This window comes from Archocentrus centrarchus, chromosome 18 (assembly GCF_007364275.1).
Source record: "Archocentrus centrarchus isolate MPI-CPG fArcCen1 chromosome 18, fArcCen1, whole genome shotgun sequence".
NCBI lineage: Eukaryota > Metazoa > Chordata > Actinopteri > Cichliformes > Cichlidae > Archocentrus > Archocentrus centrarchus.
Genome location: NC_044363.1, coordinates 4,484,835 through 4,509,695, shown reverse-complemented (window position 1 = coordinate 4,509,695; position 24,861 = coordinate 4,484,835). Strand labels below are relative to the sequence as shown.

Below are 24,861 nucleotides of genomic sequence, written 5' to 3'. Positions count from 1 at the left end.
CACTGCACGGGATAGAGTTACTGGGGCTCCTCCCTGGAGTCAGGCCTGGAGAGGAAGCTTGATGGAGATCGTCTGGTGGCCAGCCCACCACCTTCAGAAGGCATTGTAGGAATCGGCTGCATTGTGTGTTGGGCGGTGGCCAAAGACAGAGGCCCTGGTGGATCACTCCTGAGCTATCAAGACTGGTTCTTGGGACATGCAGTATCGCCTCTGTGGTGGGGAAGGAGCCTGAGCTAGTGCGTGAGGTTAAGAGATACCAGCTAGATACAGTCGGGCTCACCTCAATGCATGGCCTGGACTCTGGAGAGGGGCTGGACTCTGTTCCCATCTGGATTTGCCCTCGGTGAGAGGTGAGCCGGGTTGGGTATTCTTGTATCCCTGCAGCTTGCTGCCTGTATGTCGGAGTTCTCACTGGTAGACAAGAGGGCCGCTTCCCTGCACCTTCAGGCTGGGGAGCAGGTCCTGACTGTTGTTTGTGCTTATGCACCGAATGACAGTTCAGAGTACCCACCCTTCCTGGGGTCGCTGGGCGGGGTGCTCGAGGGTGCTCCATCCAGTGACTCCATCATCTCAAACATGTCCTCCTGGGAGGAGACTCAGGGGCAGACCCAGGACACGCTGGACAGATTATATCTCTCAGCTGGCCTGGGAACACCTTGGGGTCCCCCTGGATGAGCTGGAGGAGATGGCTGGGGAGAGGGAGGTCTGGGCTTCTCAGTGTAGGCTGCTGCCCCCACCACCCAGCCCCGGATATGCAGAAGAAGATGGATGGATGGATGGATGGATGGATGGATGGATGGATGGATGGAGCATCACTGGTTGTGTTTATGGAGGTGAGAGAGTTCACCTATTTTCTTGTTAAACGCTTCATGATTTCTATCATGTATAGATTTCTTTCTTGAACCCTCATCTACCTCAGACTCAAAGAACTCCAACTATGCAGCAACATGTGAGCAACACTGAGACTAAAATTAATGTAAGTTTAGTTATTGAAGTTATTAATCACATAGAAGAAGAATGTGCTGTTTAATGAAACTCAGAAAGACACCAAGTCTGAGTCTCACCTTCAGGTTTTATACAAACACGTCATCTCACCATTAGAACCAGTAACACCAGCAGAACCACAACACACACTGATCCAACAGATGGCAATACAGGAAGAGCAGGAGAGCAGGTGGATGTAGGAGGAGGTGTGGATGTAGGAGGAGGTGTGGATGTAGGTGGAGGTGTGGATGTAGGTGGAGGTGTGGTGGTGTGTCTCTCTAAAATAAAGCAAACACAGTCATTAAGTTATGGTCACATTGTGAATGTTGAAACCTGCAGAAACACAGACAGGTGAGTGTGTCACCTGTGACAGTGATCCAGCTGGATGGAGACTCTCCATGACCGCTGATGTCACACTTGTAGAGGCCTTCATCAGACCTGGAAACATGCTGGATGGTCATGTGACCCCTTCCATCAGTGGAAAATGGAATCAAATATCTTACCTGTGTTCTACATTTTTGAGACATTTTATTTTTACTGAGCTTGAAGAAGTGAATAATAACTGTGAGAATATTTTGCTCTGATTCTTTTATCTGATAATAATTGTGAGCTGAAACACTGGATTCATTAAAAGATTTTTATTCCACATTTAATTATTTCTTGTTTATTTTCTCCCAAAGAACATCATCACACCCTCTGAGCTTTGTTCCAGCCACAGCAGGAGAAAAACACAGAGACACAGGAAATAAGAAAATAAAACAGGATTTAACATGACTTCTGACAACAGTTGCAGGTTAAATTTAGAGATAAGTGGAATGGTATGTATGCTACATTAGTCACAGAGGTGCAGTGGTACACACACACTGTATGATGGATCTCCTCCTCTGAGCAGGAATTCTTGTTGATACAAAAATATCCAGAGATGAACATCAGAGTCCAGTTACTGAAGTGATCTCCACAACAGAGGTGGAGAGGACAAAGTTAGTGAGATCCACAGAGACACAACAGAGCTCTGTTCAGAAGTGATGCTCTGTGGTGACATCAGTGATGATGTCATCAAACTCTTCATCTAATCCCTGATCAGGCTGAGTGGGGGGGATTGAGGCACGAAGGTCATTTCCTGTAAAAATGTAGGAAGTGTTTCAGCTGTTAACACATGAAGAGTTCAGGCAGAGAGAGGAGTTAATCATCAGCATATTGAGTGATCAGTGACAGGGGTGTTTCTAGGATTGTTTAAAGCGGGGTGGCACAGAGGGGCCAAGAACAAGGTGGGGAGGTAGGAGTGAGAGACACAGGAAATCACACATGTGTGTCTTCACATATAAAAACAGTGCAGAAATTTGGGCTCCTGTTCAGCTCTGTGTCCCATTTCAGATTCATTGTGTGAAAACTGGCACTGCACAAGAGTTTAAACATAATGTGTGTTAGTAAAACCTGTGACCCTGTTTAAATATCTTAGTGCACCAGTTGTATTAATAATTGTATTAAAAATATCTAAAGTAAATGCACTCATTATGTGATAAATAGACTGATTCTTATGTAGCACTCAATGCATTTTATACAATATCTACATTCACACAAGTACTTCCTATATTTAAGTGCTTTCTATCTAACATTTATGCATCAGGAGCATCTTGAGGTTTGGTATCTTGCCCAAGGGTGCTTTGGCATGCAGACTGGGGCAACCAGGGATCAAACCTCTCACCTTCTGATTAGCAGATTTCCAGCTCTACTTCCTGAGCCACAGCCACCTCAGTCTTACAGCATTTGCTATTCCCAGGTAGTCTCCCATTGAGGTAGTTAACCAGGCCCTACCCTGCTTATCGGGTGTGTGCACGGTGGTATGGCCGTAAGGTGGAATGACACTTTTCTGAATCATATACTTTATGTTATCATCCATCCATCCATTTTCTATCTGGGTCCAGGTCACAGGGGCAGCACTCTAAGGAGAGAAGCCCAGACCCCCTGCTCCTGCTTCCTCTACAGAAGGTAGTCAATGGGAGTGAGGAGGTATTCCTTCCACCGCCCAACTAGATCCAGTTGAAGTCAGCAGCACCTCACCTGTACTATACAGTGTGTGATTAGAGCACCCCCCCCAGAGTCGCACGACAGTTTGCAATAATCCTTTTAGGGCCACCCAAAGGTCTTTTTCCTGGCCTCACCTCACTCTTCTCATGAACATGAGTTTTTGCTTCAGCTTCTTCCAGAGTCACACTCTGTCTGGCCTACTGGGACCCGTCAACCCCCTCTGGAGTACCACAGGCTGACCAAGGCGATAGGACTCCATCTTCAGCTTAACAACTCCCTTAACCTTCTGTGGCCACCAGCTGGTTCAGGGATTAACAACATGACAGGCACAATGATCACAGCTACTTACAACCTTCTAAAGGTGTGGAAGGTGGTCCACTCTGACGCAGTGTCAGTCTCATGAACTGATGGCACTCTGCCAGACGCTGTAAGAATACCCTCACTTTGGGTATGGTCTGTCCAGCATGCTCCCTAACCACCAGGGTTATTATAGTTAACGAAAACGAATGAAATAACGAAAACTGAAATTGAAAAAACATTGTCGTTAACTGAAATAAATAAAAACTACAATTAAAAGGGAAAAAACGATAACTAACTAAAACTGTATTGTGAGTTTAAAAAACTAACTAAAACTAACTGAAATTATTGTGGATTGATCATTTTTCCACTCTCCGAGTTTAAGCTGGGAGCGCCGTCGGGCAGACCGCGGTGTGCGTGCGTGTGCACGAGAAAGCGGCAGACCTGCTCTGAACCGATGTCCACGCTGCCGCAACGCTGTGATGAACCTGTTCAGTTCTTGTGCGTTTCCGTCTACTTTATCAGTGAGAGAATAACAATCAGGAATAATAATCAAAGCATCAGTATAAGGACTCACAAATGTCAGCAAATTCCTGGAGGGAGACTGCTGTCGGGATGGACGTGAGGAAATGAAGGAAGTGGAAAAACAGGGACAAATATGTTTGCGGCTAAAAAACTGAGCACAAAGAGCGAGGACCAAAAAAAGTCCCAGCTGGCACCGCAGCACACGACCACAAGGTAATTAACACACACACACAACACACACAGCTACACGAGCATAAATGTGGACATGAGGTCGGACACTTCTGTAGGTTGTGTACAGAGGCTGCAAAGACCCTTCAAGTCTAATCAGCGAGCATCTAACCAAGCTAGCTCCAAAACAGAAGCAGCTTCAGGTGGTGAGAACATCAGGATGCAGCTGGATTTGACCTTTGACTCCTTCAAAGAGTTTGTTTTTGTCAAACACCACATGTAGGTGTTGTTTAATCTACTGCACTGACACTGGAGTTTATTGTAGAATTTATTGAGTTTGGGAGTTCATGTTTTTCTTTGTTTCTCCCTGTTGATGTTCATGTGTGTCCTAATTATTACACATTTAGCATGTAGTGCTTCTGTCTTGTGAACTGTTGGTTGTTGAATATATTTCTTTATGGTATCTTTTGTTGAGTTTTTATTACACAATAGTCACTTTTGCGCATTGAATCTTGCACCTGACAAAGTATGAAAATACTAAAATTAATACTGAAACTAACTGAAACTAAACTAAAACTAAGCATTAAACCTAAAATAAAAACGAGCAAAACCACTCTGAAAACTAATTAAAACTAACTGAATTAGAGAAACAAAAGTAAAAACTAAACGATAATGTAAAATCCAAAACTATTATAACCCTGCTAACCACCTGATCCAACTCACCACCAGCTAATGATCAGTTACAGTTTAACTCTTCTCCTCACCCAAGTGTCCAAGATGCATGATTGCAGATCTGATGGTATGATTACAAAATAGACCATCAACCTCAAACCCAGGGTGTCCTGGTGCAACCTGCATTTAAGAACACTCTTATGTTTGAATACAGTGTTTTGACAAGCCACTGCTAAAGTGAAGAAAGTCCAGCCCATTTTCAGGAGACGTACACTTAGGTGAACCCAACTATATCAACTTGGCACGTCCTGATCTTAAATACTCATATATTGTTCAGAAAATTGATCTATAGTGATGCAATTATTCAGCAAAAGAGAAAAAGGAAAAAAAAAGAATGATTCAGTGTTACCTGTGGGTCTGTGTTGATACAAAGACACCATGAGGAGAGTGGAGATGAAGCACACACAGAACATCACCAGGTAGAAGAGCAGTTTGATCACAAAGTAGAGGGAGGAGGAGTCAGGGGGAAGAGGTGAAGTGGTTGTAGGTCTACCTGCAGAGAGAACTCCAGCTGTTCAGGTGAATGTGTGGATGAAGTAAGAGGTGAAATCAGAGTGAAGCTCCTCACCTGTGACAGTGATCCAGCTGGATGGAGACTCTCCATGACCGCTGATGTCACATTTGTAGAGGCCTTCATCAGACCTGGAAACATGCTGGATGGTCATGTGACCTGTAGGCTGCTTCCTGATGAGGGAGCCATCTTTATAGAAAGCAGCTGGGAGGTTGGAGGGAGGGGTCTTTGTTTGACAGAGCAGAGTGACGTCATCTCCCTCCATCACAGGGAGGACAGGACTCTGCAGGATCACTGATCCACCTCAACACAGAGACAAACTACAGCATTTCATCCATTTACACACAGCTTCATCAACACTAACTCCACACACTCAGCTTACCAGAGACTGTGAGGTTAACCATGTTACTGATGGCACCCTCTCTGGACTCACACCAGTAAACTCCACTGTCCCCTTTGGTGATGTAGTTGATGTTACAGGAAGAACCAGCTTCTTCTCCCCACTCCTCACACTCAGCACTGGTTTCTCTGCTTGTGTTTCTCCTCAGAGTCCATCCAGCAGAGCTGTCGTCCTCCTCACATCTCAGAGACACAAAGTCTCCATTAAAGAACTGAGAGCTGCTGGGAGTCACAGTCAGATGAGCTGTGAGGGGTACAAAATTACTTTTATTCCCACTGTGGATAAAAATATCAGATGGTAGAAATTTCTGGGGGCGTGTGTGTGTGTGTGTGTGTGTGTGTGTGTGTGTGTGTGTGTGTGTGGGGGGGGGGGGGGGGGGGGGGGGGGGGGGGGGGCTCAATCTTGCTCTGGTTTGTTCCATCTTTTCGTTAAGAGTGTCAGATTTTACGGGAAACTCAGCAAAAAATCCTGTGCCAACCACAAGCCTGATCATCTACAGTCGTTCAATTTGCAACTGACTGCTGGGATCAGCTCCAACCTCTCTGCCATCCTGAATATGACAAGTGATTAATTAAATGTATGTATGGATGGATTGCATGCGTGTACTGGGGCTGCTGTCTGACATCCTGTGATCATAAACTCTTGCTATAAAGTGGCTTTAGAAATGTGCCCTTTTCTTTTTTGGCTTGGCTGATATGGTGGTGCAGCCTCTGTATCAGTTGATATGTGACCGACTTTAACTTAACCATCATTCACTGCATCATTAATGAGTTAGAACTTGTGGTCCATGATGATGTAGCTAAAACACATTAGAGAGCAGAGCCATTCTCACATATTTGACTCTCAAATTCCAAAAGTCTGCTGTTCATCTCAGCCTCTTTCTCTTTCTGGAGATTTGAAATTTGGGCAAAAGAGGCCAACATGGTGCAGATGAGGCTCAACTGAACAACTGAAGAGGTCTTTGGATTCATTTCTTTGCTCCATGTTCTTCATGTCCCACAGTCTCCTGGAAGAGCGAGTCAAGTTTAAAGTGTGACAGAAGAAGGTTACTGACCTTGGTTTGTGCTGCAGCTCAGCAGTGAGATCAGAACTAAAGAGAAATTAAACTCAGGTCAGAGTTTCATATTCAACAAGACAGCAGAGCCATGAAAACACAGAGTGAACTTACAGAGCAGACACAGCAGAGACGATTCCTCCATCCTGCTGCTCACTGACATCACACCAACACTGAGACCAGCTCACAGTCACACCAAGTAAAACGCTCATTTCTTCTTCCTCCTCCTCTTCCTCTTTCTCTCTGAGTGGATGTCAGGGTCGTGGTTTCCTCTCCTCTGAAAATCGTGAGAAAGTTTCAGTTTTTGTTGGAAACAAAGCAGAAAAAAAAAACAAGAGAATGACAGCAGTCCCTGAAGGCAACATAAGCACCTGTGTGATGCCTTCACTGACTCATCAACCCCCTCATTTTAGTAATGAACATAAGTAGGATCATTGATTTCTATTTAAAACAGTAACTGTATTAATTGCATTCCAGATTTATAGAAACAAGTTTTTTCTGCAGCTGATCACTGATGTGCTCTCAGCTATAATCAGTGAGCTGCTTTTGTACCTGTCAGCTTCTGTTTTTTCAACCACTGACATGCGGCACGAAACTGTGTGGATGCATGACATCAAACTGCCCGTCGCCCTCTGGTTGAAGTGTGTGCAGATGAGCTGCTTTGAAGTCACTTCTTTCTGCTTTCACACTAACAGAGCTTTTGTAAACCCTGAGCTGTGTTCATGTAACTGCAGGTGAAACCATATTATTGTTTGTCCGTCACAGCGACTGAGAACTTTACTGCTGCTAACGAAGCATCAAAGCAACAGATTTGTGTTGAGGATTTTTTATATTTGAATTATTCGAGTTACTGGAGGAATCGTTGCAGCCGCAGTCAGGATTTATAGCAGCCTCCAGCTGAACTGCATAATATTTGAAACCTGAGTTTTTTCCAGCTTAAGTCTCCTGCTTCTAATCCAGGTTCTTGGTGTTGTCTATCAGCTCGGGGCAGTTAGACATACTACTAATACTATTACATAATACACACATGCTAATAATACTAACCAGATGACCCACTCGTCTTTACACTCAGTTGACAGCAGGGTTTTGTCCAGAAGCTCATCTTAAATTATTGTAAAATTTCTGTTTTTTCCTTTAATTCAGCTGATCAGGAATCTTTAAACAAACAAATTACAAAGCTGAATATGACACTGGTGACAAAAACCGCAGCTGATGTCTGTTCAAATAACAAACCAAAGAAGAAAGAAACAAGCAAAAAACACAACTCTTGTGTGACGTGACAAACTCACACATCAACAGTTGTACCAGTTAATGGAGCTGCATAAGCAATTTGTGTTTCTCAGAGATCCTGTTAAAGGTTGAAAGCTGTTCAGAGCAGGCACCCATGCTCTTAGACTACAAACAGTTCAGAGTGATGAGTCTGTGGGTCACACTGAAAGGAGATGAACTCTCACACGTGAAAACACTGCTGTAAGTCAACGAGGTCAAAGCATCGTCACGGCAGTTTGTGAAATAATCATGACCTCTGATCTATAGAGTCATGTCCCTGAACACAAAGTTATTTCATTTCATTTCATTTCAGTAGATGTGAATTTATAACACATTATGAAGTATTATGAGTGTTTTACAGCTCTATTATTTAAAAAAGACTCCTCCACATTATAACCTGCATGTCAGTTGTACCACATTAGTCCTAAATTTTGATCCTGCTGCAGCAGAAGTGTTAAAAACACAGAATTTATGGACATGTTTACATTCATGTGGAGGCTTAAACCAGTCAACAGAAAAGTTTGATAGCCTTTAGTCAGAGAAAATAGTGCTTTCTGATCACAGCTGTCCTCTGTCTGGTTTTATTTCCTGTTGTTGCTTCCGGGAGCTGCATGTGTGTTTGTGATACACCTACATGATTTTGTGGAATGATATCATCGTGGAAAAATTCATCTCAAGTTCAGACAGGACTGTATCATTTATGTTTTAAGTTTTCCTCAGCTCAGCCTCACCTGCCCTCACCTCTGCGTAGCTCATGTCGCCTAGCAACCGTGAGTGTGAAGCACAGCTGTGTAAAAGCAGCTGGTTAAACGGAGAACAAACTTTTTCTCCTTTTTGTGGTTTAATCTTAAGTCTTTATTCAAAATAAGCTGTTAAAACAAGCATAACACATTTCAACATCAAGGAATACAGCTGAGCGAATGATTAATTTCCAACTATATTAAGTGAGACATTAATGTTGAATAAAACTATCCAGTTATGATGCTTAACTTTAATTTCAGGAGTTTGCTTATCACAGGAGCACTTCCACCCTTCGTTGGTCTGTGTAGTAGACTGGTGGGAAAATAAACAACATTTTGAAGTTTAAGCTTATGTATATTGATTCATTCATCAACTAAACTTAAATTATTATTTCTCATTTAAATATTTAAATGTGATTAAAATACGATTCATTTTGATTAATTAATTACAAAGCTCCTAATTAATTTGATTAATTTTTTAATCGAGTCCCACCCCTTATATATATATATATATATATATATATATATATATATATATATATATATATATATATATATACACACACACAATCTTCCACATATAGTCCCACATTTATTAGTCCCCATTGTGGGACTAATAAAGGTATTCTTGATTCTTGATATAAAGAGTAAAAAAGTCCACATGTGGAGGATGGACGTGTTGTGATGGAGTGAATCACTTCATGGCTCACACATCTCAGATTTTCATATTTAATTTTTAATATGCAATTAAGTAAGATTTTGTTACATTAACTTCAGCTGTCAGATTAATGCAGCTCTGATCTAAAGAGAAGGTGGAGGACTGATTTTAGACTTTAATAAAACAACACAAGCAGCTAATTTTCGTTATCCTGTGGACTGTCTGGATCTCATTGAACTTCCTTTGATGGAAAATGGAGCCAAAAGTCTCACAATCATCTGTTTCCTACATTTTCATTTGCTAAATTTTATTTTAACTGCGTTTGATAAAATAAATAATATAAGAATTTTTTGTTCTAAATGTTTCATCTGATATTGATTGTGACCCTTAATTCTGAAAATATCTTTTTGCTTTCTCTTCCTGCAGTAATCTTCTCTATTGCCAACTCTTGGTCCTCTCTTACTCCAAGTGATCCTCTGTTTAGTTATGTCTTTTTTAACTTTTGTAGTAATTTTTCTCTGGTGTTTCAGTTTGACTTTTTTGTCCTTGATTAGGTTCAGCTGCCCTTTGTTACCCATGTGTTTCCACTTTCCCTGATTACCTCCGTGTGTATTTAAGCTTTTTTCTTGAGTCTTTGGCAGCGTCTTTGTGTTTGTTGTACTTCTACTCAGGATTTGTGATTTCTGCCATTTGGTGTCTGTCTTTGGGCTTTAAGGGATTTTGGCATTTCTACTTAAAGAAAAGTTGAATTTTAACATTAGACTTCACAGGAGAATCATGAGCACAAACTGTGTCTGGGAGCTGATTAGATTTTCTAATCAAATGTCTCCAGGTGGATGTGAGCAGGTCATGTTTTAAATTAACTCGCTCTCCAACCCCAGACCAGTTGTTCCAGTTTAGACGAGACATGTAGCAGATCCCAACCCTCCTCTAAACATCCACATGTTTTAGTTTGGTCCTTTCTTACAAAGTCACAAAGCTCCAAGTCCACAGCCTAATACTTGTTCAACTTTGACCCAGACCTGCCAAGAGATTACTAATGAGCAAAATGAATTTCTAGAATTTGGTACTCTGAGGGTCCTGCTGGATTTCAAAATCCCCCAAATCACTAAATTTATCTCTGTGAAATAAAAACACTTGAACACTTCCAGCTTTTTATTTCTGTATTTGCAGTACACACCATTTTAGCCACAACAGAAGCTAATAAAACTGAATATTACCAAGTTAAAGATGACATTTAGGTGCCATGTGCCCAGCATTTGGTGTTTAGTTCATTAGCTTTCTGTTTTCATTGAGCTCCTCTTATGTTTTCCAGTTTGTATTTCATTTTGTTCATACATCTTAGTTCCTGTCTTGTTCTTAGTCATAGTTGTTTTCATATTGTTTTCCTAGTTCCCTTTGTCTCTGTGTCTGTCCTGTCCCTCTCATGTCTCTGGTCTCATGTTTTTTGTGGTTTGTTCCTTTGCGGTGTGTTAAGTCCACATTTCTGTCGCTGTCTTGTTACTTCTTGTCTTATTTTGGTACTGTCTGGTTTCGAGTGCAGTGTGTTTAGTTTCCCTTCCTGTGTCTCCCTCTCAGGTGTTCCTCATCCCCTCATTACCTAGTGTGTATAAATAGTCCATGTTCCAGTCAGTCTTTGTTGTGTCATCAGTTCTCCTCCTCCTGTGGTCATCAGTCAGTTACTCAGTCTGTCAGTCAGTTTAAGTTTGCTCCTTTTGTTATTCTGCCGCCCTGTTTCCAGCAATAAAGCTGTGTTTTGAGTTCACCCCCATGTCTCTGGTGTTCTGCTTCGAGGTCCTTACTCCAGCCAGCCGCAGCAGTTCATGACACCAGGAGAGACTCCAGCTCCCTTGCTGCCCCCCCCCCCCCCCCCCCCCCCCCCCCAACTGCTAAAGTGTTAAAGGAAATGGATGGATGTGCAGATGGTGCTGTAACTCTGTGTTCCTCAGCTGTGACTGAAACTATTTTTCTTGCATCATTAAAGGGTGGAGAGAAAATCTGTGAAATCCTGTGTTGGACAAACTGAAGCTCCTGTGCTGCCACCTGCTGGCTGCATTTGATCCACGGTCTCTATGATTCACACTCACACAGCAGATACAGAGTGAGCATGTAACTCAGCATTAAAGCTGCAGAATTGATTCAGTGCATCAGTTCAGATGCTGCAGGAGGTGAAAGTGTGGAGCTTTTAAAAAGAGGAGCTGGGCTTGTCTCTCTCGTGTGTTTTGCATGTCAGGGCCACCATATGGAGATGTGAAGAGTAGCCACAAGATTTATCTTTGTTTACTTTGCACTGATCAAAGAAGAAATGAGAGGTGTCAGGATTTTCTACACTTTATGTTAAAGTCAAAGAGTCACACTGAATCAAACTGAAACTACAGTTCATTTCCATCCAGTAACTGGCATTCACCACATATGACATAAAATAAAACTTCAACACTCCAGTAAATCTCTGTCCATGAGATGTCATCAGATGGTGAAAAGTCTTATTTGTGCAAGAGGATCAATAATAGAACATCAATTAACACTTAATAACCAGTTATTAATTATTTACAAACTGATCATTTACAACATTTCTCACATTTTTAATTCATTGACAGGTTTCTTATTATTCTCATTTCCTACTACTCACTAATGCCAGTAGATGGCAGCAGACAAACTGATTAATCATTGAACTGTTGAGATTCTGAGTCCTTTGAGCCACGACACTCACCTGATCTCTCTGCATTAAGCTGCAAATGTCTCCCTCTCTGTACCGAAGCTTGAATGATGCTCGTGCTGTTTATAGTCTGTTGTTTCAGTTGATTTGCTTGTTTCTTATCTGATCTGAAGACAGATGTGAACCTGTTACCCTCAGTGGTTCACATTTTCCATCAGACATCGTGTGAAAGCCACTAAACCACATGTGAACAGCTGGGCTCCAGAGGCTGGACTGCTGCACTACCTCAGATTGGAGTAAAGGACCTGTGACTCTAGAAACTCTGAACACACAAACACACACAGTTCAAACAACAGGATGAAAATAAGCAGCTCTGCACAAAACTAAATCAGTCTGTTAGAAATTATATTTCTGTGTAGTTAAATTACAACAAAAAAAGTTTTGAGTGTCATCATAATGAAACATTAATGTATCAGAGCACATGCAGTTTAAATATAAGAGCCTTTTTTAGGGCACATTTGTTTGGATTTCTAAACTCAGTGGACTGAAGCTCAGCTCTTCCTCCAAAATGTTCATATTAAAAGTCTTGCAGCCATTCTGGCATAAATTAACCTTTTAATGTGAAAGACACCCAGCAGGACGTGTTTAGTTTGGAGCTTCAAAGAAGCAAAGAGCAGAGAGGCGACTGTATCTGGAAATTCTGTTTCAGAGAGGAAATGTGCACATGTTCATTCCAGCTGTTCTTCAACTTATAGAAACCAGCTACAACATCTGGACTGGACAGTCAGTCCTCTCACAGAGACCACTATCTGAACAGGGATTCAAACCAGCAACCCGCAGGTTACCAGCTGGCTCCTCCAACCTCAGCAGGCTGGATGCTGCTGACACACTTCCTGTTACTTTAAAGGAACAGTTCAACCTTTTAGGAAGGAGACCAGTCATCATTTCAATGAAAAAAGAACAAATGTACCTGTGGGTGCGTTTGGTCTGATGGTGATTTGTTCATAAGTGACATCGTCTGTTCTCACCGTTGAGTAGATCACAGCTGAATCACTCTCTGCACAATAAAGCATAAACAAATGGCTGCATTTTGTCATATCAGTAGTCTTGTGGTTTTACATGCAGAGTTTAAAGCATTCAAAACTATAAATGAGCTGAAATCTGATTTCTGTGTGGAGTTCTACTGTTGTCTATTTAGTTGAGAAAGAGGAGTTAAAGTGTTCTAGTGTTCTTGTTTTGTTCAGATATTCCCATCCATTGATTATCAGCAGCAGGTTCAGCTCTGAAACAGACAGCAGGTCATTTAGTCAGTGTGACTCTGCCATTTAAACTACAGCAGCTGGATTTGAGCTTGGAACAGTGAATGTTAAACATAGTTTCAGTCATTTAAAGATGGCACAGAGGCATTTCAGAGGGTTTGATGAAACGCCACAGAGGCTGCATGTTAGTTTTTAGGCTCCCTACATTGCATTTGATCCAACAAGCATCACTTGGAGGCCCAGTCATGCTTGTTGGTCACATTGGTCCTGGGTGAGGGGCCAGACAAAGCGATTCGAAAGATTCCCAAGGGTCCAAGCTAACATGTTGAAATTGTGTTACCTTGCCCAGGATACTGGGGGATACTGAGGCTCCTCCCTGGAGCCAGGTCTGGTGAGGGAGCTTGAAGGAGAGCGTCCGGTGGCCGGCCCACCACCTGCAGTAGGCGCTGTAGGAGTCGGGTGCCGTGTGTGTTGGGTGGTGGCCAAGGGCAGAGGCCCTGGTGGATCAATCCCCAGCTAATGAGACTGGCTATTAGGACATGGAATGTCACCTCTCTGGTGGGGAAGGAGCCTGAGCTTGAGAGATACCAGCTAGATACAGTCGGGCTAACCTCAACGCATGGCCTGGTCTCTGGAACCAGTCTCCTGGAGAGGGGCTGGACTCTGTTCCAGTCTGGAGTTGCCCTCGGTGAGAGGCAGCGAGCTGGGTTGGGTATTCTTGTATCCCCTCGGCTCGCTGCCTATATGTTGGAGTTTACACCGGTAGACAAGAGGATTGCTTCCCTGCACCTTCAGACTGGGGAATGGGTCCTGACTGCTGTTTGTGCCTGAGTGGGGTGCTCGAGGGTGCTCCGTCTGGTGACTCAATCATCTCGAATATGTCCTGCCAGCAGGAGGCCGCGGGGCAGACCCAGGACATGCTGGAGAGATTATATCTCTCAGCTGGCCTGGAAACACCTTGGGGTCCCCCAGGATGAGCTGGAGGAGGTGGCTGGGGAGAGGGAGGTCTGGGCTTCTCTGCTTAGGCTGCTGCTTTCGCCACTCAGCCCCGGATCAGCGGAAGAGGATGGATGGATGGATGGATGAATGGAGTATCACTGGTTGTATTTATGGAGAGCTTACCTATTTTCTTGTTAAACACTTTATGATTTCTATCATGTATCTACCTCAAACTTACAAATGATGCCAACTATGCAGCAACATGTGAGCAAAACTGAGACTAAAATTAATGCAAGTTTAGTTATTGAAGTTATTATTCACATGAAAGAAGAACATGCTGTTTAATGAAACTCAGAAAGACACCAACATGAACCCTCAGCAAATGAAACACTACCTGTGCTGCGTCTGATTGGGTGCAGCTGACGATTTGAAAATGTAACTTCACTGTACGTGATGTCATCTGTGATATCATTTCCTCCAAATTCTACATCATCAACTGAAATGGAGCAAAATGAACCTCAGTGTAAAACTCAAAAATGTTAAGAAGTTTTAAACAAATTCCCACAACTTTCTAAAATAATTTCTAAAAATATAAAAAGGAAAGTCTTCAAGTCTGAGTCTCACCTTTGGGTTTCCTATAAATACGTCGTCTCACCATTAGAACCAGTAGCACCAGCAGAACCACAACACACACTGATCCAACAGATGACAATACAGGAAGAGCAGGAGAGGAGGTGGATGTAGGTGGAGGTGTGGATGTAGGTGGAGGTGTGGATGTAAGTGGAGGTGTGGATGTAGGTGGAGGTGTGGTGGTGTGTCTCTCTAAAATAAAGCAAACACAGTCATTAAGTTATGGTCACATTGTGAATGTTGAAACCTGCAGAAACACAGACAGGTGAGTGTGTCACCTGTGACAGTGATCCAGCTGGATGGAGACTCTCCATGACCGCTGATGTTACACTTGTAGAGGCCTTCATCAGACCTGGAAACATGCTGGATGGTCATGTGACCTGTAGGCTGCTTCCTGATGAAGACGCCATCTTTATAGAAAGCAGCTGGGAGGTTGGAGGGAGTGGTCTTTCTTTCACAGAGCAGAGTGACGGCATCTCCCTCCATCACAGGGAGGACAGGACTCTGCAGGATCACTGATCCACCTCAACACAGAGACAAACTACAGCATTTCATCCATTTACACACAGCTTCATCAACACTAACTCCACACACTCAGCTTACCAGAGACTGTGAGGTTAACCATGTTACTGATGGCACCCTCTCTGGACTCACACCAGTAAACTCCACTGTCCAATGTAAAGACGTAGCTGATGGAACAGGAAGAATCAGCTGCTTCTCCCCATCGAACTCCACACTGAGTCCTCTGCTGTTTGCTTGTGTTTCTCCTCAGAGTCCATCCAGCAGAGCTGTCGGCCTCCTCACAGCTCAGAGACACAAAGTCTCCTTCAAAGAACTGAGAGCTGCTGGGACTCACAGTCAGACGAGCTGTGAGGGTTACAGTGAAAAACTGAACATTGAAAAGTGTTTTGTTGAATTCATTTCAGCATTTTTTTTTTGAGATACTGAAACATGAATCCAAACAGGTCACATTAGTGATCATTTATCAAGTTTAAGCTGTGTCAGAAAAAGGTTACTGACCTTGGTTTGTTGTGCAGCTCAGCAGTGAGATCAGAACTAAAGAGAAATGAAATTCAGGCTGATTAGCATGAAGAACAACTCCACACAAACAGCTGATAAACCCGGAAAGCTGGGTCAAGGGAAACAACAGGAAAACGTGCATAGCTAAAAACATCTGCCAACCAACAAGGTGAAGACAAAACATGATCAGGTATACGATGATCATTCCAGTTCTGAAATAGGGCCTGTAGGGTTCATCTCACTGTAAAAGACTGTTTGAGCAAGAATAATCTTCTCAAAGTAAAAATTTCAAATAACTCCAAGTGGATTCCATCATATTTGTGATCCCATTCAAAGCTTCAGGGAATCTGTGGAAATCTCTGCACACGTGGCTGCAGAGCTCAAATGTTGGCGGCGGTGAGGCTTTGAGGCAGCGTGGCGTTAAAAACAGACCTGATTCTGAGGTGGAAATCACTGCATGGGCTCAGGAGCGCACCTGAAAACCATCAGCAATAAACAGATTATTACTGCATCCAAGCTAAAACTGTATTGTACAAAAAGTAACCCCCCCCCCCCCCCCCCCCCCCCCCCCAAAAAAAACAAAACAAAACACATGAGCGCCAAAGAACTCGTGTCACCTGCTCAAAGGCCTGTCAGAAAGTATATTCTTGTATATGAAAGGAACTGACTGTAAAGTAAAGGTGACCGCAGTTCTAGCAAGGGTGGCACAGTTATTGGGTTTAAGGGGGAATTTTTTACAGGCAGGGTTGGATAAGTGTTTTATTCCCTTTAATAAATGAAATTATCACTGAAAACTGTATTTTGTATTTACTCAGATTTTATTCGCCTAATATTAAAAATCTGTTTGATCTGAAATGTGTGAAACATATGCAAAAAAAGAGAGAAATCGGGAGGGAGGTAAATACTTCACATCATTGTACATCACAGTACTGAGGTCAGTCAGTATACCTACTTCAAAAGTATACTAAACATACTCGGTGGTACTGCGAATCCCCAGCCGTTTCTATCAAAGTCATGTGACTCGCACAAAGCGCTGCAGCATGTGACGTTCCTGGAGACATGTATGAACCGCTCGTGTGCGTCCATCCATCCAAGCAGAACATCCTGTGAGAAACTCTGTTTCCTCCTCATGTTTGTTGGAAAGTACAAACAGAACATCGACGCAGGTACGAAGGAACTGCCAAAACTTACAAATAATAAAGAAATTCTGGGAAATATCGATGGAAATGTGTAGCCTCCATCGTACAGTCCAGATGTTACTGTGACGAAATTAACTCCTGGATCCTTGATATCTTGATATCTGTTGATATCTGCTAACAGCCCTGGTGTTAGCTCACTAGTTTTAGTCTTTTTGGGGTGTTTTCAGGAACTGTGTCTCAACATGCTGCAGGCCTAAACTGTTCTGGAATAAGTGACGTTTTCAGGGAGCGATCAGCCGGTGCAAACCCAGCCCTCACTGATCAATAAGTTCTCCAGAAACTGCAGTAGTATCACAAAGGCCGGATGATCCCACAGATCTCATGAAGCAGACACGAATGATTACCCAGCAACAAGAAACTCCACAAACCACTTTGTCCCTGCATTGACTATGAAGCTCAATCTGGGACTTTATGTTAAACCTTAATCAGACCAAACATATTTTAAAAAGGGGGAAACACAAGAAAAAAGAACTTTAGCCTTAAAATATGTTGATCTTCATCTCTGCTGTGTTTCTGAGTCTGACTGAAAGAGCAGGAAACGTTTACTTTGGATCAGCTAGAAAACAAGCAGCACGAAATACAGTGAAAGCAGCTCCCAGTGTCTCTGCTTTACTCTGGTCAACACAAGTCCTGTTAAATAACCCGACTGATGACGAGCAGCATGAACACACACACACAGACACACACACGCAGCTCACCCTGTAACAAAGAGGCCAGAGAGCCGATGAGGAAGCAGGAGAAGATCCACATTTCTGGAAGAGAAGCTCTGACAGCTCTGCTGGAGTCTGTCTGCGTGATGGAGGATGATGATACGTTCCAGCGCTCACTTTGTGTCTGCAGAGATGTGCAAATTACTGCTTGGGAGGAGCCAGCTTTCACTTTATTAGGACCTCCTTCCTTACCCACTGCGCTAAGTGAAGACCATCAGCAGCAATGAACACAACTAACATTTAGGTAAAAGAACTAATAACAATAATAATACGGCATATAAATGAATGTAGATATAATCTGTAGTCCAGGACATGAATCAAACAAATATTAAAGAATAAAATCTTAATGTCTGTTTACATTTCATTCAAAATTTGAGTTGAATATATTACCATAAGATTGCTAATAAACAGTCCACACTGTGCCGGTTTCCTCCTACAGTCCAAACAAATAGCAGGTTAACAGGTGACTCTAACCTGGATGTTACTGTGAGTCTCTCTGCGATGGCCTAGAGTTGTGTCCAGTTTGAACCCCACAGTCCTCTAAGTTCAAAGAATTAAACATCAATAATCACCAAACTTTGCTTCATTTATATCTGTTCAAGATCCTCTCTTATAGTGGTTATGATGACATTTTTATGACAAAAAAACAAAACTTTTATTAATAAATCTGCTCCAACTGAGCTAAATCCCAGACTGTGGAGGCTCGGCTGCGTGACAGACTGGACGTGGACCCAGATGCAGGACTCCAAACACAGCTTTAATGCTTTAATGACAAATATTAACCACATATGTAGTCAGTATTGCTTAGATAAACATCTGTAAACATCTGTATTTTTGCATCAGTTTTTATGGCTGGATTGAATGGATTGAAAATGCGATGGCTCCACCAGACCTGCTGACACTGTCTGAGTAAGAAAAATAAACCCACACAAGAGTTAATGGTCGGAGTGGAAACGTGGTGTTGATCACTGAAGCTCCTGTGCTGCCACCTGCTGGCTGCACAGTGTCCCTCTGACTCGCACTCACACAGCTGTCACTGTGAGTGATCATATAACTCAGACTAAAAGTGTGGAATTAAGTGGAGCAGTTCAGATGCTGCTCCAGTTTTCAAAATGAGGGAGGTGTGTGTGTGTGTGTGTGTGTGTGTGTGTGTGTGTTTGTGTGTGTGTGTGTGTGTCTGTTGTGTTTTGGACCTCGGCGCCACCAGATGAAGTGACTGTCATACTTTGGGACTACCGAGACAGGAGATGAGGAAAAAGTTCAAATTGTTTGCAGCAAATTAATATAGAGATTATTAATAAGTCCATTATTAGTAACCAGTTTCATGATGAACCAATTCTTTAAAGTGTTTTAGACAATTTAAAGTCGTGTGTAAGTTTCTTCCTGTGGCACCAATCTGCAGCCATGCTGTAATTAAGTAGGTTTACTGACAGATGGCAGCAGAATTTAAATATGACTAAAGGTCATTTGAAGCTTTGAGTTTTCAGGATCTGTGAGTTTGTGCTGTTTCATGCTGATCTATGAGTCCAGCATGATTTACATATTCATGAGTTTGTAGTTTAATCAGACACCAGAACACCTCAGATCTGTTTTCATGTCACACTGCTGGCTGAGACAGTGACACAACAGTCACACAGTGATCACATCCTGACAGCCACAGCTGGACTCAGTGCAGCACAACTGCTGATTTCTCAGACCTGCAGATTTTCAGTTTATAATGGCAGATCAAACACTCTCATATCAGCAGCTGGTGCAAATTGGTTACACACACACACACACACACACACACACACACACACACCACACACACACACACACACACACACACACACACACACACACACACACACACACACACACACACACACACAGAGTAGTGAAACTGTTCTGTGGCGTTCACAGACACTCAGAGACGATCACGCTGATTTGAATCTACAGCTGTGGTGTTATATATGTTCATTCTTTGTTACTGCCACTCATGACAGGTGTCAGTAAACCAAAGAGGAACTACTCAGATCTCAGTTTGACAGAGCAGAGTGACGTCATCTCCCTCCATCACAGGGAGGACAGGACTCTGCAGGATCACTGATCCACCTCAACACAGAGACAAACTACAGCATTTCATCCATTTACACACAGCTTCATCAACACTAACTCCACACACTCAGCTTACCAGAGACTGTGAGGTTAACCATGTTACTGATGGCACCCTCTCTGGACTCACACCAGTAAACTCCACTGCTCAGAACAATCCAGAGTAGCATTTTATTTCCTTCAGAGAAGCACAACGTTCATTACAACAAAAAGTAAAAGTGCTTAAAAAAAAAAAAAGCATAAAGTGACACACGATAACTTCTGCTTGCAGGAGTGCCTGCAGACGTTCATGACTTGTTGAAGGTCAAAGGCCTGGTTACTGAAATTGGTTGTTGAGAAATGGAGCATCTTGTCTTTGGTGGGGAAGGAGTCAGAGGCAGCTCACCGTCTTCTAAAGGCTGGACTTGAAGTTACAATCACCATCAATGCTGGGAGCAGACGTGTGGTATTTGCTGGTTTCATACTTGTATGTTGGTGTTTTCTCCAGATTGTTGTTTTATTTCACTTTCAATATTTAAAGGTTTTTTTAAACGCTGGATGCAGAAGATCTAGGATGAAGCAGCATGTGAGAAGACTGAACCCTCACAGTTCATATCAGAACAGGTTAAAGCTGACTGTTAACCAACAAAGCTCACTGCATGAACAAATGCTTTTTCTGACACCTTTGGTGTGTTACACAGATTTCCCACTGCAGCAATTTTTAATAACAAAACCATAAAAAAAAAAAAAAAAAAACAGCAAAAGCAACCTGACCACAGCTGTAAACATCAGGAGACATTCGGTTTAAAAAGAGAGTAAATGGCTTCAGAGGTGATCTGTGGTGACAACATTGATCATGTCATTATAGCCACCAGCCAATCCATGCTCAGCCTGGGTGGGTGGAGTCACTACAAAAGAAAATGTAACAGCTGTCATCACACGAGGAGTCCAGATAGAGGAGTTGATCATCAGCATATTGATTGATCAGTTAATGATTCTGAGTGTTACCTGTGGCTCTGCATCGGTATAAAGACACTATGAGGAGAGTGGAGATGACGAATGGATGGAACCGTGCCAGGTGGAGGACCAGTTAGAACATAAGCTGGTGGCAGATTGAGTCAGGGGGTGGGGACGTGGTGTTAAGGAAAACTGTGGTGGTGGGTCAGGTTGTGGTTGTGGGTCTACCTGCACAGAAATCCCACCTGTTCAGGTGAATGTGTGGATGTAATAAGAGGTAAAGTCAGAGTGAAGCTCCTCACCTGTGACACGGATGCAAGTGGATGGAGCCTCTCAATGACCGCCGATGTCTGAGTCTCGCCTTCAAATGGTCTATCAACATGTTTCACCAGCAGAACACAAACTAACCCAACAAATGACAACAGCGTGACAACAGGAACGGAGAATAACAGAATATGAGTGAAGGAGGTTTGACCAGGAGACGAGGTGAATTGGGGTGTAGTTGTGTTGGTGGGTGTTCCTACAATAAAGCAAACACAGTCATTAAGTTATGGTCACAGTGTGAATGTTGAAACCTGCAGAAACACAGACAGGTGAGTGTGTCACCTGTGACAGTGATCCAGCTGGAATTAGACTCTCCATGACCGCTGATGTCACACTTGTAGAGGCCTTCATCAGACCTGGAAACATGCTGGATGGTCATGTGACCTGTAGGCTCCTTCCTGATGAGGGAGCCATCTTTGAAGAAAGCAGCTGGGAGGTTGGAGGGAGTGGTCTCTGTCTTGCAGAGCAGAGTGACGTCATCTCCCTCCATCACAGGGAGGACAGGACTCTGCAGGATCACTGATCCACCTCAACACAGAGACAAACTACAGCATTTCATCCATTTACACACAGCTTCATCAACACTAACGCCACACACTCAGCTTACCAGTGACTGTGAGGTTAACCATGTTACTGATGGCACCCTCTCTGGACTCACACCAGTAAACTCCACTGTCCCATGAGTAGATGTAGCTGATGGTACAGGAAGAACCAGCTACTACTCCCCACCCATATGTTCCACACTGAGTCCTCTGTCGTTTGCTTGTGTTTCTCCTCAGAGTCCATCCAGCAGAGCTGTCGTCCTCCTCACAGCTCAGAGACACAAGGTCTCCATTAAAGAACTGAGAGCTGCTGGGACTCACAGTCAGACGAGCTGTGAGGAAAAGGGAAGGATAAATATATAGTATGTAGAGTGTGATTTTCCAGAGAGGATGCTGTGTGGGAGATTATGCCAGCAAGTATCGATGATTTAGAATGAAAACAACCACTAACTAAATAAAAAAATAAAGAATTTATAGCAGCAGATTTTCCAGGAGTTTCACCAAAAATTCTACACATATTAATGTTAAGTTATAACCACAAGCCTGATCATCTCCATCAGAATGTCCAACAGAGGTAAGATCTGCATCTGGAAGCTGTGATAGGCTCCAGCCCCCCACAACGATGAGTCAGATATGTGGTTAACAACATGGATGGACTGCAGGTTTCCACGTGTATCAGCCCATCTGAGAAGATCAAATCTAATATGGCCTTCATTAAGTGCATCCTAAACTGCATCGTTAACAAGTACCTGAACTCGTGGTCTATGATAATGCAGATGAAACACACTGCAGAGCACATATTTCACATATTTGACTCAAATCCCAAAAATCTGCTCTTCATCTCAGTAAATGGAACATTATCTCCTCTTTCTCTGACATAACTGAAGAGGTGTCTGTCTGCAGTTATCTGCTCCATGTTCTTCATAAATGTGTCCCACAGTCTGCTGTCAGAGTGATGCAGGTGTAGCCCCTTAACTGGCAAGGGCCCGGTGACGGGCCGTTTGTAGTCCCTTTTATATGGCAGGCTAGACCCTCCCATTTTTATTGACACGTCATTCGGCCAATCATGTAACTGGCTGCACCAAATCACCTGACAAAGCTACGTGACGCCCTCTGAGTATTATTGGCTCTGGGAAACCCATTTCTTAACATGATTGGCCGAATGAGGTGTCAGTCAAAATGGGCGGGTCTAGCCTGCCATATAAATGCACTTCATTCGGCCCGCGGACCAGACGCAGCCGATTAATAGGCTATGAAATGGGTTGTTCAGAGCCAATAATAACCAGAAGGCGTTATGTAGTTTTTGTCAGGTGATTTTTTTGCTGCCAGTTAAGGGGTTAAAGTGTGACAGAAGAAGGTTACTGACCTTGGTTTGTGCTGCAGCTCAGCAGTGAGATCAGAACTAAAGAGAAATTAAACTCAGGTCAGAGTTTCACATTCAACAAGACAGCAGAGCCATGAAAACACAGAGTGAACTTACAGAGCAGACACAGCAGAGACGAGTCCTCCATCCTGCTGCTCCCACCAACACTGTTGAAGTGACTGTAAACACCGTGATCCGTCACTTCAAGGAAAACCTGCTTCCTCGTCCTCGTCCTCTTCTTCCTCTTTCTCTATGACTGGATCTCTGCTGTGGTTTCCGTTCCACTAAACAACCTGAGAAGGTTTCACTGTTTGTCTAAAAGTTGGCAGAAACACAAAGTTTTAAATTTTAAAACTGAACTTAAGTAGGAAGTAAAGATGGGCAACAACAAACTGTACAGCTGCCAGCAGAACATAAATGCAACATCAGCACCTGTGTGCTGCCTTCACTGTCCCCCTGGGTCACCTCAGAGGGGAAAGTTTGAAGCTTTTTTTTATTCATCTATTTTTGTTGACCCATACATGCTTTTTCTTCTCCTGGTAAACCTCAGGTATACATGCAAACACATGCAGTGTTACTGTGAGCAATAAATCACAAAACAATGCCCCATGTAGCAGAAATATTAAAAACTAAAAGTCAGTAACACTTTAGTTACAAAATATCTGAATTTTCTGGACATTATTTCATGTTCAGGCTTTACAGGGTTAAAATAAATCATTTAAAAAGTGACTGTTTATTTAAAATATTGATTGTATTAATCATGTTTCAGATTAACAGAAATAAAGTTGTGTCAGTAGCTGATAGGTGACAGGAAACCGTTTTTCTTTGTTCCCGTGAGCCTCTCTCAGTATCAGCCACTGACTTGAGGTCAGAAAACATTTGGCTACACAGCAACAAACTGCATGTTACTCTGGCGAAAGTTTGTAAAGGTGTGAAGCAGAGATTAGCCACTCTGATCCCTTCTTTCTTTCACACAGACTTGCTGTAAGTCCTTTAAGTTTTAACCCGCATGTTGTCACAGCTCTAATCTCACTGAAATCCAGCTGAACGTGTTCCAGCAAAACCAAAACAGACTCTGAGCTGTGCTCATGTTACAGGAGGTGAAACTGCAGGCAGAGTCGGAGAAAACAATGTGATGTTTCTCTCTTTATGTTTGAAATACAAATGGTCATCAATCTTGTTGGCTTTTGTAAATAGTGGTATTTGAAGGATGTGCTGGTTGAAGAACAGACAGAGCTATTAGAAAATATGAACTCTGCTATTGAGGCTTATAAATGTCTGATATTTCTGTTGTCCTAGTACTGTGGTGCAGTTTGATTGGACCTGATTAATTTCATTTTAAAGGCTAATGAATCATTCACGATGTCTGCTCCCTCTTCTTGCTTTGTGGGTTTTGCCACAGTGGATCAACGTTGTGAAATGATATTAAAAACCTCAGGATGTCAGTTATGTGCCAGGCAGTGCAGCACTGCAGTGGATGCATTTGTCTCACGGTGTGAGCAGAACCACCTACAGATCAATATGACAAAGACAAAGGAGCTGCTGGTTAATCTGAGGAGGCCTGAGACACCTGTGACCCCAGTTTCCTTCCAGGGCTCCCAGTGGACATTGTAGAGGACTATAAATACCTGGGGATATATAACAAACTACACTGGACTGTGAACTCTGAAGTGGTCTACAGGATGGGCAGAGCCACCTCTGAGGCTGAGGTCCTTTGACATCTGCAGGATGAAGAATCAACCTTTCAAGATGGCGCCGGTGAGGTCAGCAGCCGTCGTACCTGCTCCTACGCTTTGTTTGTATATATTAGGTTTAGCTCTAAT

The 24,861-nt window shown here is 42.9% G+C and overlaps 1 protein-coding gene across 1 annotated transcript; it reads right to left on the bottom strand.

The window, feature by feature from the left end:
• Nucleotides 1–2,000: 2,000 nt before the first annotated feature.
• Nucleotides 2,001–23,186, bottom strand: LOC115796594 (Fc receptor-like protein 5). Its single transcript, XM_030752958.1, has 6 exons — nt 23,156–23,186; nt 15,871–15,906; nt 15,454–15,717; nt 15,114–15,374; nt 5,084–5,227; nt 2,001–2,104 (listed from the first exon to the last, which is right to left on the bottom strand). The coding sequence occupies exons 1-6, from the start codon at nt 23,184–23,186 to the stop codon at nt 2,001–2,003; spliced, it is 840 nt and encodes a 279-aa protein (XP_030608818.1).
• Nucleotides 23,187–24,861: the final 1,675 nt, after the last annotated feature.

What these genes read in the sequence shown, in the direction of transcription:
- LOC115796594 (XM_030752958.1), bottom strand. Translation starts at nt 23,186, where the DNA reads ATGGAGGACTCGTCTCTGCTGTGTCTGCTCT. An exon ending in GAGCTGCACAACAAACCAAG is followed by an intron (nt 15,718 to 15,870) that starts GTCAGTAACCTT and finishes TAACCCTCACAG; the next exon opens with CTCGTCTGACTGTGAGTCCC. An exon ending in CACAGGTGACACACTCACCT is followed by an intron (nt 5,228 to 15,113) that starts GTCTGTGTTTCT and finishes TTCTCTCTGCAG; the next exon opens with GTAGACCTACAACCACTTCA.